Below are 13,551 nucleotides of genomic sequence, written 5' to 3' on the forward strand. Positions count from 1 at the left end.
CAGAGTTAAAAAATTACCCCAAATCCTATCATTCAGAAATTTTTATTACTCATTCTTAAGAGATACTCATTCTAGACATGTTTTTAGGAAAACAGAATAAAGGTAAGCAGGCAGACTTTTATGAAGAGTGATCGCACACTCCTGTCCAACGTCACAGCCATCAGCCACGGGCAGCTTCTGACCACTTGAAAGGTGGCTGGTTAGAATTGAGATGTGCCATATGTGCGAAGTACCCATGAGATTTGGAAAGCTTTTTTTTTAAAATTCATTTTTATTTACTAATTTTTTTTTAAATAAGCTCTGCGCCCAACGTGGGGCTCGAACTCACGCCCCAGAGATCAGACTCACATGCTCCACCACCTGGGCCATCCAGGTGACCCTAGATTTGGAAAACAATGCAAAGAAAGAACATAAACTATGCCAGTAGTTAAAAAATATGGATTGCTTGTTCAACTGATAATATTTTAGATATATTGAGTTAGATGAAAGATATTATCAAAATTAATTATTTCACCTGTTTCTTTTTCCTTTTTTACAATAGCGACTGCAACTTTTAAAATAACGTGTGGCTTGTACACAGGTCTTGGGCACAGCCATTCTCGATTTGAAAAATAAAGTATTAATAAGTACTCATGGGAAAAAAGAAACAAAAGTGAATCTCAGGGAATTGTTGAACTCCAGATAAATGCTTCGGCACACGGCATCACTTCCTAAAAGAGTTCAATCAACTCTTCAAAAGACTGGAGTCGTGTGTGTGTGTGTGTGTGTGTGTGTGTGTGTGTGTGTGTGTGTTTTCTTTAAGCCTATATTACCGTGTTTTGAAAGATGGTGCTCTAAAGCTCCTCCCAATTTTGATATATTGTCATTTTTGCACTGTGTTTAAAGCAGTCACAGTCTGTTCTTTAACTGTAATTCTTGTAGGCACCTAGTATCCTGTAGGTTAATGTGTGGACCCTCCCTGTCAGGCCTTTGCCCACATATCCTTCACCCCTGAGTCCCGAGTTTCTTTATTAGCTGGGTTTCATTCTCAAGAATGTGTACTTGGGCTACGCTTTTGTGTCCCTGTGCCTTCTGTATACGTGGCTTCACTGTCTTCGGTTCAGGATACTTCTGTGGATCTTGCCTGATCTTCCCCCTCATCTTGTAGGTGATTTGCTTTTTCTTCTTGGACACTTACAGAATTTTTGTGTTCAGTCACTTATGTCAGCCCTGTTCTGTTGTTGCTCGGCTTATCCTAGGACCCTCGGTCTCGTCTCTAAGAGACTATTTTAGGCTTCCTGGTGCACAGACAGAGGCACTGCTGAGAACTTTAGATTTGGCAGATCTGGGTCACTGACCACAGGACTTGGGAAGGTTCTCGTTCCAGCTTGCAGCCTTCAGTGGACCTACCACCCAGAATCTCAGCGGGTCCTCTGTGATTTTTTTTTCTTGAGTTAATTTTAGATGACCTAAACAATAGGCAAATCTGTTCTCCTTTCTGGGACTGGAATGTTAAAGGTAAAACTGAAGTCCATTTTGACCCTTTACTCCAGTTGAGGTCCTTGCCGCTCTGCATCCCGGTGGTAACCACGGTCATGGATTGGAGATATATCCTTCCAGACCTGTTTTGTCGCTCTTACATCTTGATACAATTGCATCCTGTCCCATGACAGCAGAAATACGTCATGCTCAGGCTGGTGTATGAATTGTTCTGGGTTTATTCAGAGCATCTAGATGTGCGGATCCCAAAGCGCTACTTCTGGAGTGAGCTCTTCATTCTAATTAACAAGCCAGCACGGATATTAGCAGAATTGCAACCATAAGTAGTATACTCTTAGGGGTAAAACCTGCATCTAGACATTCCCAGCTGTCCGTGTCTATATAGCTTCGACTTTTAGGCAGAAACAGACTGCATGCAACTCAGGTGTTTTTGACACAACTCGTTTTAAGAATCTGACTGTAGGGGCGCCTGGGTGGCTCAGTCGGTTAAGCGTCTGACTTCGGCTCAGGTCATGATCTCATGGTTTGTGAGTTCGAGCCCTGCGTCGGGCTCTGTGCTGACAGCTCAGAGCCTGGAGCCTGCTTTCGATTCTGTGTCTCCTTCTCTCTCTGCCCCTCCCCCACTTGTGCTTTGTCCTCTCTGTCTCTCAAAAATAAATAAATGTAAAAAAAATAATAATAAAAAAATGACTGTAGAAGATATTCTGCCAGCTCACCTCCGCGTTATAAGGCCATAGAACACAACAGGACTAGGAGATTTCACCGCATTGCTCTTGGAAAATACATAGTATTGTTTTATAAAGATCATGCTGAAAAATATCGTAAGACAACTTTGTGTTTTCCTACTGAATTTGGGCTCTCTCTGTTAACATATATCAAGTCTTTCTAGATTCAATCAATGTGTGACAAAGGAATGAGCTACCACCTGTCTGAGTACAAACTCTGGAACATTCTTTTTTTTTAATGTTTATTTATTTTTGAGAGAGAGCATGAGTCGTGGAGGGGCAGAGCAGGGATGGACAGAGGATCTGAAGAGGGCTCTGCGATGACAGCAGCAAGCCCTACGTGGGGCTCAAGCCCATGAACCGTGAGATCATGACCTGAGCTGAGGTCGGACGCTCAGTTGACTGAGCCACCCGGATGTCCCTGGAACATTCTTATTAATGAACAGAATTCACCATAAGATGGTGCCTCCTTGGACTCCATCTAAGGTTATGAAGTTCCAGAAGGGCCTTGCTGGGGGCACGGTGCAAGGGTGTGGTGGTCCTGAAGTCCTTGGGGGGTCTTCCCACTTAGCCTCTCGCTTTGTTCTCTGCAGATGACATGGCAGAGCTCCTCCTTGGGGAGTCGAAGCTGGAGCAGTACCTGAAGGAACACCCCCTACGGCAGGGGGCCAGTCCCCGAGGCCCCAGGCCCCAGCTGACCGAGGTCCGCAAGCATCTGACCGCCGCCCTGGACCGGGGGAACCTGAAGGTACTGTGGGTGCCCGAGATGCGGGGGGCGGAGGGGTGACGCTGGGCCCGCCCCGCTCCGGGCAGTGAGCAGTTACGAGGAGCCGGGCAGGTGGGGAGCACGTCTGTACCCTGCCGTGGCTTCTGGGAAGCAGGCCGACCCGCTGCGCGATTGCTGTGCCGGACCCACGGCTGGCTGACCACCGTGGGGGGCCTTCTGGCTCCTAGGGGCCTCTCTGGTGATTCTTCGACGACACATTATCCTGAAGCATCATCTGCCCCAGGTGCTTGGATAAAGCTGCCGTCTGAGGCCCAGAGCTCAACCTGCCACCTTGGCCCACTGTAGGGAGGAGAGGAGTTGATCAGGAGTGCCCTTTACCACCAGTTCCTGCCCGAGACATGCATGTCCTGAGAACTGTGTGGGGCCCCTGCTGGTGACCGCAGGCCTGGTACGTTGGTGTGGGAAGGAGCCAGGACAGGAACTGCCCTCTGCCTGAGCAATGACCTGTTCCTCACGGCACAGAAACCTGAAGTGCTACCCTTCTGCTGTCCGCCTGCTCTGTCTTCTGGTCTCTGCACCCAGCTTGCCCTCTCCCTCTCACCACAGTCCTTTCTTGCTTCCTTTGAATCTCCCTTCATCTGGATTTCGCTCTCCCTCCTCCCTCCCCACCGTTACCTCGCTTGCGGGGCTCTGCACATCCCGTGGCCCCGAAGGCTGGCTCTTATCGCTTCTGCAGGCTGCTGCCCGTACCTAGCCCGTTCCCATCATCTTCTCTAGCTGCCGTTGTGCTCTTGTGCCCCCCTCACTGTTATCACAGCTCCAGAACTTTTTCATCATCGCAAAGTGAAACTCTACGCATTACCCTCTAACTCTCCATTCCCCCTTCTCCCCGCTCCTGGCAACCCCCATTCTGCTTTCTGTCTCTATGATATTACCTGCTCCAGATCCGTTATAGAAGTGGAATTGTATAGTATTCATTTTTTTTTATGACTTGCTTATTTTATTAATATTATGTCCTTGAGGTTCATCCATGTTGTAGCACGTATCAGAATTTCCTTCCCTTTTAAGGCTGAATAATACTCTGCTGTGTGTTTAAGCTGCGTTGTGTTTATTCATCCATCAATCGGTGGACACTGATGTTGCTTTTACCTTTTGGTAGTTTGAATAATGCTGATATAAACATGGGTTTACAGATATCTCTTCAAGATCTTGCTTTCAATTCTTTTGGGCATATACCCAGAAGTGGGATTGCTGAATCATATGCTAATTCTATGTTTAATTTTTTGAGGAACCTCCATACTGTTACACTGTTTTCCCCAGCAGCTGCACTATTTTACATTTTACATTCTCACCAACACTGAGTTCCAATTTCACAACATTCTTGCCAGCATTTTGTATTTGTGTGTGTGTGTGTGTGTGTGTGTGTGTGTGTGTGTGTGTGTGTGTTGTTTCTGGATAGTAGCCATCCTAATACTTTTGAGGTGGTATCTCATTATGGTTTTGATTTGTATTTCCCTAATGATCAGTGATGTTGAGCATCTTGTCATGTGCTCATTGGCCATCTGTAGGTCTCTGGAGAAATATCTATTCAAGTGCCTTGGCCAGCTTTTATTCAGGTTGGGTTTTTGTTGTTGTTGAGTTGTATCTCTTTGCTTGTGACCTGGATGATTTCTCTTTCCCTTTTCTTTACTTCCTGTCTCCAAATCCTCTGGGACTTTACTCTCCTGTTTGTGCACATCCCCTCCCCCCCACCCCAAGAGGCCATGTTTTCCTCGACTTTACCTTCTGTATCTGTTTTGGAAACCTGTGCCTATTCCCAAATTGCTGTGTGACCCCAAGGAGATCATTTCCCTCCCTGGGGCTTAGCTTCTCTTGGTTTGAAAGGGGTGGGCTGTTGGAGGGGTGAGCTTGGACCCTCCCAGCTCCAGTATATTCCAAGCCTGCAAGCTTTCATTCTGAGATGTCCTTCCTCCCTGTTATCTGATCACCTCCTTGGCCCCGGAGCAGTTGAGGGTGTGGGCAGCATTAGAATACGTGAGTGTTAGTGTTCATCAGTTATGTGGCTGCAGGCTTCTGGAAACCCTGGCAGAAAGCCTCCTTTCAAAATGGCCTTTGTGTATGTCTGTCTCCAGTGGACATAGCCCCAGGCCCCTCACAGGCTGGCTTGAGAGCATTCACTTTAACATAGGAAGTTCAGTTTACTAAGCACTTGGTGCTGCAGGTGGGGCTTTAAAAACACATGTTCTCTTTTTCCTTGTTGCTTTCCAGGGGCCACGATACACTTTTCTTCCAAGTCAGCTCATGATACTAGCAGGTGTTCATCAGTGCGAAGGGGTAGAAGGACAGTGGACACGAGGGGCCACGCTTCACAGTGGCAGCCGTCAGATTCAAGCACTACTCCAAGAGGATGTGGCTGTGTGTTAGGGGAGAAAGGCTGAGGATCCCGCTCCGGGCCTGACATCTGGCTAGTTTCTTTCCCCTCTTCCAGACCCCTAACTTCATGGTGAAAAGTTGACCTTTTGTGTTACCAGGTGCTGCTGGGTTTTGCTCTCCACCCTCTACAACCCAGTGTAGTGGTAAGAACACGGAATTTCAAGTTAGAATGCCTGAGTTTGTGTTCCAGTTCTGGATTTATAAGCTGTGTGACTCGGCAAAGTTACTTAACCTCTCTGAGCTTCACGCTGCTCATCTGTAAGCATATAGTTAGCTCAGGGTTGTTTGAGGCCCGGACGTGGAAGTTCTTTCACAGCCACACAGCACCAGGGACCTGTCATTTGTTGCTGTTTTACTGGTTCTACCTGGAGGAATGTTCTCCTCCTACTATTTTGTTGCTTCCTCTACCCTATACAGAGTGTTCCAGAGTCACACAACTTTTGTACGGGAAACTTCCTCTCTTCTTGACCTTACGTCGGTTTGTCTCCTGGTTGGGAGCTTGCTAAAGCCCAGTGCAGACAAGGTACCCACAAAACACACGTGCACTGAGGCAGGAAGGACCACAAAACACACGTGGACTGAGGCAGGAATGACCAGAGCAAGGAGGCGATGTGGCGTGGCGGAAAGAGCCTGACCTGGGAGTCAGGAGCCCTGCTTCTGATTCAAGTCAAGAGAACTGTGTTTATCAAGGGCAAGGCCACGCCCGAACACCATGGGGGAGGTGCTCTCCGTCAGTCAGCCTGCGGCCGATTGGACTCACCCAGCAAGGCTGTTCCCTGCATCTAAACTGTGCCTTTCCGCTTGTAATTCTCTTCAGGCTCCTAGATCTTTTCCATCTGGCCTCGTAGTCTACTTTTCTTTTCGGAAAAAAAAAACAAAAAAAACACAAAACTTACACTTTTTTCAAGCTGAATATTAAAAATCTTTTTCTGTTGGTAAAAAATACGTAACACAAAATTTAGCGTTATAGCCATTTTTAAGTATACAGTTTCAGTGGCATGGAGTGCATTCACACTGTTGTGCAACCGTCTCCACCAGCCATCTCCAGAACCTTTTCATTGTCCCAGGATGAAGCGCTAAGCCTCTTAGACACCAGCTTCCGCCGCCCCTCCCCCTTGCTTTTAAGCCAGTGGTCTCGGTGCCGGAGGGCTTGAGGTAGGAAGGAAGACACAGCCTAGTCGTCCAGGAAGCCTTTCCTCTGGGTGGAGAACCCAGCGGTGGGTGCTTTGTCATCGCTGTTTTTCTCTTAAGTCTGCTTTGATTTCTGCGTTTGCAGATGTAATTCTAATTTCTTGCATTGGTGCCCCCCCCCCCCGACTGCCCCCACTTAAAACTCTTTTGTTCCCTTTTTTTTTAAAATTTTTTTTAACGTTTATTTTTGAGACAGAGAGATACAGAGCATGAATAGGGGAGGGTCAGAGCGAGAGGGAGACACAGAATCCGAAGCAGGCTCCAGGCTCCGAGCTGTCAGCACAGAGCCTGACTCGGGGCTCGAACTCACAGACCGTGAGATCATGACCTGAGCCGAAGTCGGACGCTCAACCGACAGAGCCACCCAGGCGCCCCTAGAGCATGACACTCTTGATCTCAGGGTTGTGGGTTCAAGCCCCACATTGGGCGTGGAGCCTACTTAAAAAAGAATAAGAGTGAACTTAAATGAAAAAGAAACCCCTTTGTTCCCTTCACTTCCTGTGCCCATTTTGCCATCTCTCCAGTGCTGCCTGTTGCCCCTGTTCCCTTTCGAGAAATAACGTTATGATTTCACTTATATGTGGAATCTAAAAAACAACAAATGAGTAAACAGATAAACAAAAAGTAGAAACAGACTCATAAATACTGAGAACAAACTGATGGGTGCCAGAGGGGAGGGGAGGGAGAGGTGGGTAAAATTGGGTGAAGGGGAGCGGGAGATACAAGCTTCCAGTTTTGGACTGAAGAAGTCATGGGGGTAAAAGGCACAGCCTAGGGAACACATTAATGGTATCCTAAGAGCATCCTCTGGTGACAGACGGTAGTTACACTTGTGGTGAGCACAGCCTAGCTTACGGAGTTGTCCAATCACCATGTTATACACTGGAAACTAATGTAACATTGTGTGCCAACTGTACTCGAAGAAAAAAGAAAGAAATGCCTGGAAGCTGACCATCCTGGAGGACAGCTGCTTTGCCATGCTCTGGCAGGTGACTTGTGCATTGCCCACCCCCTCCCAGCTGCAGGCTGCGGGACAGTGCAGCTTCCTGGAGAGCTCCTGTATGCTGGCAAAGCTAGCCTGGCGTAGCTTGGGTTCCAGGGAGAAGGCCTGCGCCAGGGTATAAATCTGCTTCCTTCTATAGGTGGCTGGGTCGTCTCTTCTTTTCCTACTGAGGAGTGGTGGCCTGGAAGAAGGGCGGGGGTGAGGTGGGTGTGGACTGGGGGAGCCAAGTGCTCCTGCCTGGAGAGGAACGAGGGCCCTTGCAGCCTCTGTGGAGCAGACCAGGGCTCAGTCACCTTGACAAGGAGAATGGCTCAGTGGGAAAAGTTTGCCCCTGGAAAGAAAAGTCCTGGGTTTTGCACTAATTTGTTTATTATTATTTTAAAATGTTTATTTATTTATTTTGGGGGGGGGAGAGAGAGAGAGAGAGAAAGAGAAAGAGAGAGAAAGAGAAAGAGAGAGAGAGAGAGAGAGAGAGAGAACGCATGCACATGCACGGGGGTAGGGGCAGAGAGATGGAGAGAGAGAATCCTAAGCAGGCCCCGCATTGTCAGCACAGAGCCTGACATAGGGCTTGATCCCATGAACTGTGGGATCATGACCTGAGCCAAAATTAAGAGTCAGACGCTTAACCAACGGAGTCACCCAGGTGCCCTGCACCAATTTAGAAAGCCTCTCTCCTGGAGTCCTTTGGGTTACGGTCTTGTGGCATACCCCCTGTGCAATGGGCAGGACCTACCCGGATGTCCTTTTTAGAGACAGGTGCTTGTATGTTTTTGTTCATAAAGTGTCCCTTCCATTCTGGGCCCAGCATAGCCAAGCACAGGGGCCAGAGGGGAGCCTCAGTGTTCTGTTCTGTTTTGTTTTGTTTTGTTTTACAGCAGCTTTATTGAAATGTAATTCATGTGCCATATAATTCTCCCATTTAAAATGTCCGATTCAGTGGGGTTTTTTGGTATATTCAGAGACTCGTGCAGTCATTACCCTCAGTTTAGAACATTTTCAACACCCCCCAAAATAAACCCATACCCATTAGCAGTCACCTGCCATCCTCCCACCCACCGGCCCCAGGCAAACGGTAATCTACCTCCTGCCTCTATAGGTTTGACCATTCAGGCCATTTCATATAAATAGAAGCATTAAATATGTAGCCATTTGTGATTGGCTTTTTCACTTGCCGTAAGGTTTCTGAGGTTCATCTGTGTTGTGGCGTGGGCCAGTACTTCATTTCTCACTCTGGCTGAGGATTATTCCACTGCGAGGCTAGCCCACATTTTCCTTATCCGTTCCTCAGTCGATGGGCATTTGGGTTGTTTCCACTTCGGGGCCGTCGTGCTGTGCACGTTCAAGTGTGGGTTCTGTGTAGAGAGCCTCAAGGCTTTGCAGCAGCAGGTGGAGGGCCCCCGAGGGAGCGTGACTCAGAGCATCGTCGGAAAACGTTTCTCTCTCTCCTTTTCCTTCTAGTCAGAGTTCCTACAAGAATCCAGTCTGATCATGGCCAAGTTGAATTACGTGGAAGGAGATTACAAGGAGGCTCTCAACATCTATGCCCGGGGGGGCCTCGATGATCTGCCGCTGACCGCCGTCCCTCCTTACAGGCTGCGCCTGATTGCGGAAGCGTACGCTACCAAAGGTGAGCCCGCGCCTTCCCTCCCTGGAGGCCGTCCCCCGGGGCCACGCTGCCCTGCGTGGAGCCTGCAGGCCGACCCGTGCCCTGGACTGGCAGTCCCCAGCCAGGCCTCGGGGTGGAGCCCACCACATGCATTGCATAGTTCAGGCCCAGCCACACTCTGCTTCCTCGGAGCCTCCGGTCTGCAGTTCTCACCAAAACAAGGAAAGGCCAAACACGGAAAGGGTGCTGATAACTAATCTGCAAGGAAAGCAGGGGTTTATGGGGTAATGGGGATCCGGCACAGCACATGCAGGGAGTCTTGTCATAGGGCCACGTGGCCACGGGGCTGACCAGTCGTATTCATTGATGCCGCCTCTAGGCTAATTAAGGCTGATCGGTCCCTGCGGATGGCCATCCCTGGCACAGTCAGTCGTCCAGTGTTTAGCTGTGTGCCTGGGGGCTGTGGGGGTAGAAGCAAGTATAAATCACCCCAGTTGCCAGGAAGGAGTTTGTAACCAAATGTGTGAGAATGCAGTCTCAGAGAGGGAAAAATGCCAGAGGCAGGACACATACATTATTTGACCTTTCCAAGCTGCTACTTCCTCATCTGTGAAATGGGTATGATCATATTCGCTTCACAGACGTATTCTAAGGATTCAGTCAAATAAGGTATGCAGAGCACCACAGTACCTGGCCTAGGAAGTGCTTATTAAATAACATTTTAAAAGATCAGCCCCAAACAAGGCAGCAAATGGTAAAAGTCGGGCACGGCTAACAGCTTTTTGGAGACAACAGAGGTCGCACAGACCCGCAGGGCCAGGAAGGCTTCCTGGAGGAGGAGGGACACTTTGAATTCCAAAGGCCTTGGGAGGAAAGGGACCATTTGAAGCTGCTCCTCTCCCTCCTGCCACCTACCGTCCAAACCGTGCATGTGATGGACTGTGGCTGGGCACAGGGGCCACCAGAACGGCGGCGAGCCGGTCATGTGTGTGCTGCTGGCTGTCTGACTGGTTGTCCTATGCGATATTAAAGACCTGGGCCGAGGCACACTTATGAGCTTTGTGACAGGGGTGACATAGTCACCCAGTTCCCTGGGGAGCCTCGAGTGGTGCCAGGTTCATCTACTTAATCTTCTCTACATCCGTGTGGGCTGGGAAAGGATGCCGTCTGTCTCGCCAGGGCGTTTGGTGGTTTGCTGCCCGCTTCTTCGTGGTGCCCACTCCGTCACCTCACATCACCTCACGTGGCTTAGCTTATGGGAGCTCGTGTGTGATTTGGGGCCAGGAACGATATTCTCCAGTGAGAGCAGAGCTTCCTCTGGCAGTTTCCAGTCACCTGGGGGCTGGTGGATTTAGCCAGGGGTGTTTGCTAGCTGGGGGTGGGGGATGGCTCTGAGGCCTGCTTCGCAGCAACAGCTCAGGTCCTCGCATTGGCTCCAAGACAGGCTGGTGGGGCAGACCATCTGCAGGTGGCACTGCCAGCAGAGTCTCGTGGCTGCAGGTGGGCAAGGAGGACAGAAGACTTGGTCCCTGAGTTGCCCTGGGTGACATGTGGTGAGCAGTGGGCCCCTAGCCATGGTGCTGAGGTACTTGGCTCTTTTTAAAAAAAAATTTTTTTTAATGTTTATTTATTTGTGTGTGTGTGTGTGTGAGAGAGAGAGAGAGAGAGAGAGAGAGAGAGAGCGCGTGCATGCGGCAGAGAGAGAGACGGAGACACAGAATCCCAAGCAGGCTTCAGGCTCTGAGCTGTCAGCACAGAGCCTGATGTGAGGCTCAGACCCATGAACCCTGAGATCATGACCTGAACTGAAATCGGTCACTTAACCGACGGAGCCACCCAGGCACCCTGAGGCACTTGGCTCTTGAGACACGCTGCCCGGCTCACGGGAGACCATGCCCTGGCTAGCTTCTGACTTCCGTGGGCACATTCAGTGTCACACGTGTATGGGAGAGGGAAGGGTCACTTTTGCCAGTGGAGGCCCCCAGCCCTGAGAACCTGCGTCGGCCACGTGAGAGGCAGCGTGGACCACCAGTGCTTAGCCATCTTTTTGGGTCCAATGCCTACCTCCATCATGTACTGGCTCTGCGCCCTTGTGCAAATTCTTAATAGCTCTGTACCTCAGTTTCCCCACCTGTCAAGCTCTCCTTGGGTTGTCATGAGGATTACATGAGATAGTATATAGAAAATGCTTAAAACAGTGCCTGGCACATAATGAACATGATACAACTCTTGGCTTACAAGCTAAGTGTTTAATGGAGGGACCACAAGAAGTGACTATGAGTGGCAGAAAAGTTGCCCCTTTAGTTCATGGAGATGCCCAAAGACAGGCCAGTTTCTCTGAGGAGTTCAAGAGGCTCTTGGTCTTAACTCTGTGTAGCAATACTCTTTGGTTCTTCTTTCTTCATCAAGGTCCTTGAGAAGTTTTTAGGAGAGATTGCGGGCAAATGTTCGATGAACACAAAATATATGGAGGACTCACCGCTCCGTGCGAACCGCTAACCTGCAGGCCCTGGAGACGGGGTTGGTGTGGTCAGCTCCGTGTTTCCAGTGCTTTTGAATTAGCTGCTGACATTTCCAGATTGGGACCATCCAGTCAATTCCAGCTCTGTTGGGAAGAAGGAAAGAGCGGTCCCCTCACTGCCCCCGGGCAGGCCCTGGCTGGAGCTGAGCACAGCAGCCCCTGGGACATCCCTCCCCTGTGCCACCTGCGTGCTGCTGGAGGTGGAGGAATTGGCCTTTCACGGGTCACCTAAACTGGTCCATGGCTTCCGGAGGCCTGACTTGAGCCGGGCTGCCAAACAGAGCCTGGAAATGTCCATGAACTTCCACATCTGCTTCTCCAGCCATTGCTGGGAGCGCTTCCCCTGACGGGCTGATGTTAGCCTTGGCTTATTGGGAATCAGAAGCCAATATCATTCAGTTATCAGTTAGGGCTTTAGTGTCTCTTAAATCCTGCAAACCTCTAATTTACAGACCAAGGAAGTGAGACTGGGCGAGGTTACTGGAATGCTACCGATGCCTACTTGTGCCAGGCTCTGTGCCCCTCATTTGGGTATCAGCCAGTCGTCACAACCACCCTGTGAGGTAGGCTCTGTTATTCTTTCCATTTTACAGATGAGAAAACTGAGGCACAGGGAGGTTAGATAAGCTGCCCAGGGTCCCAAAGCCAGGAAGTGGCTAAGACTTGAACGCAGAGACCGGTGCTGGAGCCCATGCTCTCCTACTGAGCGGCAGAAGGGGGACTCAGTCTGAAGCATGTGCAGCTCCAGAGCCCATGTTCTTAATCATGTTGCTCTACTGGCATGTGGGTCAGAGGATGCTTGGGCCAGGTAAGGTCTCCTCATGTAGAAGACATTCAGATCACTGGAGAATACCCGTGATTTGTATATACACCCCTCTTTGCAGACTCACCTTCCTTGTTCCTCCACCTTAATTCCTTCTCCTTGCCTAGAGTTTTACCTGTAGATTTTGTGCCTCAAGCTCACACCTCCCATCTTCTCTGACCCCTCCTGGGACGCACACATTCAGAGTTAATCAGGTTCACTGCTGACTTTGCGTGGTAGATTAGCATACTGCCTGAAAATCATACTAGTGTTAGCTGTCCTATTATCAGACACCCCCACCAGTCTACGAGTTCCTCTGAAGGAAGAGCTCTTTGTTTGTTTGTGAGCCTCAGCACTTACCACGGTATTTGGCACATGATTGGTGCTCAGTTATTGAGTGAAATTTATAAAAGTTCCCTTGCTTGGATTTTTACTGAGATGCCCATCGTGTAGCTCAGGTGATTCCCGGTGCCTTGGCTCATAGCCGGTCACAGTGAGATGCGTTTTGTTTGTAGGCAACATATTGGGCATATTTTAGTGATTCAGGGTCATATCCTTGCAATCATGGGAAGTACCTATGAGAACGTATGCTGGCATCACACCATGACAGAGCCGGACATGGATCTCTTTCCAAAAGGTTGTACGTTTCAGTTCACTTCCATGATCAGAGAGTTCCTAAGTGGATCTCACCTCCCCCTCATCCCCTTAACTCCTTCCTTCATTTCTTAAACCGAAGCAGAAAATAGAGGGTGGGAATAGAGGGAATTGAGAAACACTTTAGCTTCTGATAGCATTGGTTTAATCCAGTGAGTAGGCATCTTTGTTCTGGGATACAGATTGAGGTTTCAGGTGATATCTCTGGGACACCAAATGGCCACAGATGTTTCTTTCCCAAACGGGAAGGCTTGGGAACAGTGGACACATGGCCACTGTCTATTTTGGGACTTAGATCTGCTGGACACGGGGTGACTTTCTGCAGATGGGACCGTGTAAACTAGAAGTGGCTTGCCTTCCTGGATGTGGACTTTATAGACAGCCTTGGCACGTACCCTTTCATCCTA

General features: G+C 49.3%; 1 protein-coding gene across 6 annotated transcripts in view; it reads left to right on the forward strand.

Annotated features, from left to right (window-relative positions):
• The window catches only part of TTC7B (tetratricopeptide repeat domain 7B), a 273,770-nt gene that overhangs the window by 20,639 nt on the left and 239,580 nt on the right, over positions 1-13,551 (forward strand). For all 6 annotated transcript variants that reach the window (XM_086709020.1, XM_086709021.1, XM_086709022.1 and 3 more), the window contains exons 2-3: positions 2,798-2,952; positions 9,020-9,188. In XM_086709020.1, coding sequence (XP_086565146.1) covers positions 2,798-2,952; positions 9,020-9,188 — 324 coding nt within the window. The remainder of the gene's footprint in view (positions 1-2,797; positions 2,953-9,019; positions 9,189-13,551) is intronic.

The sequence above is a fragment of the Puma concolor genome, chromosome B3 (assembly GCF_028749965.1).
Source record: "Puma concolor isolate L17-30 chromosome B3, mPumCon1.1.hap2, whole genome shotgun sequence".
NCBI lineage: Eukaryota > Metazoa > Chordata > Mammalia > Carnivora > Felidae > Puma > Puma concolor.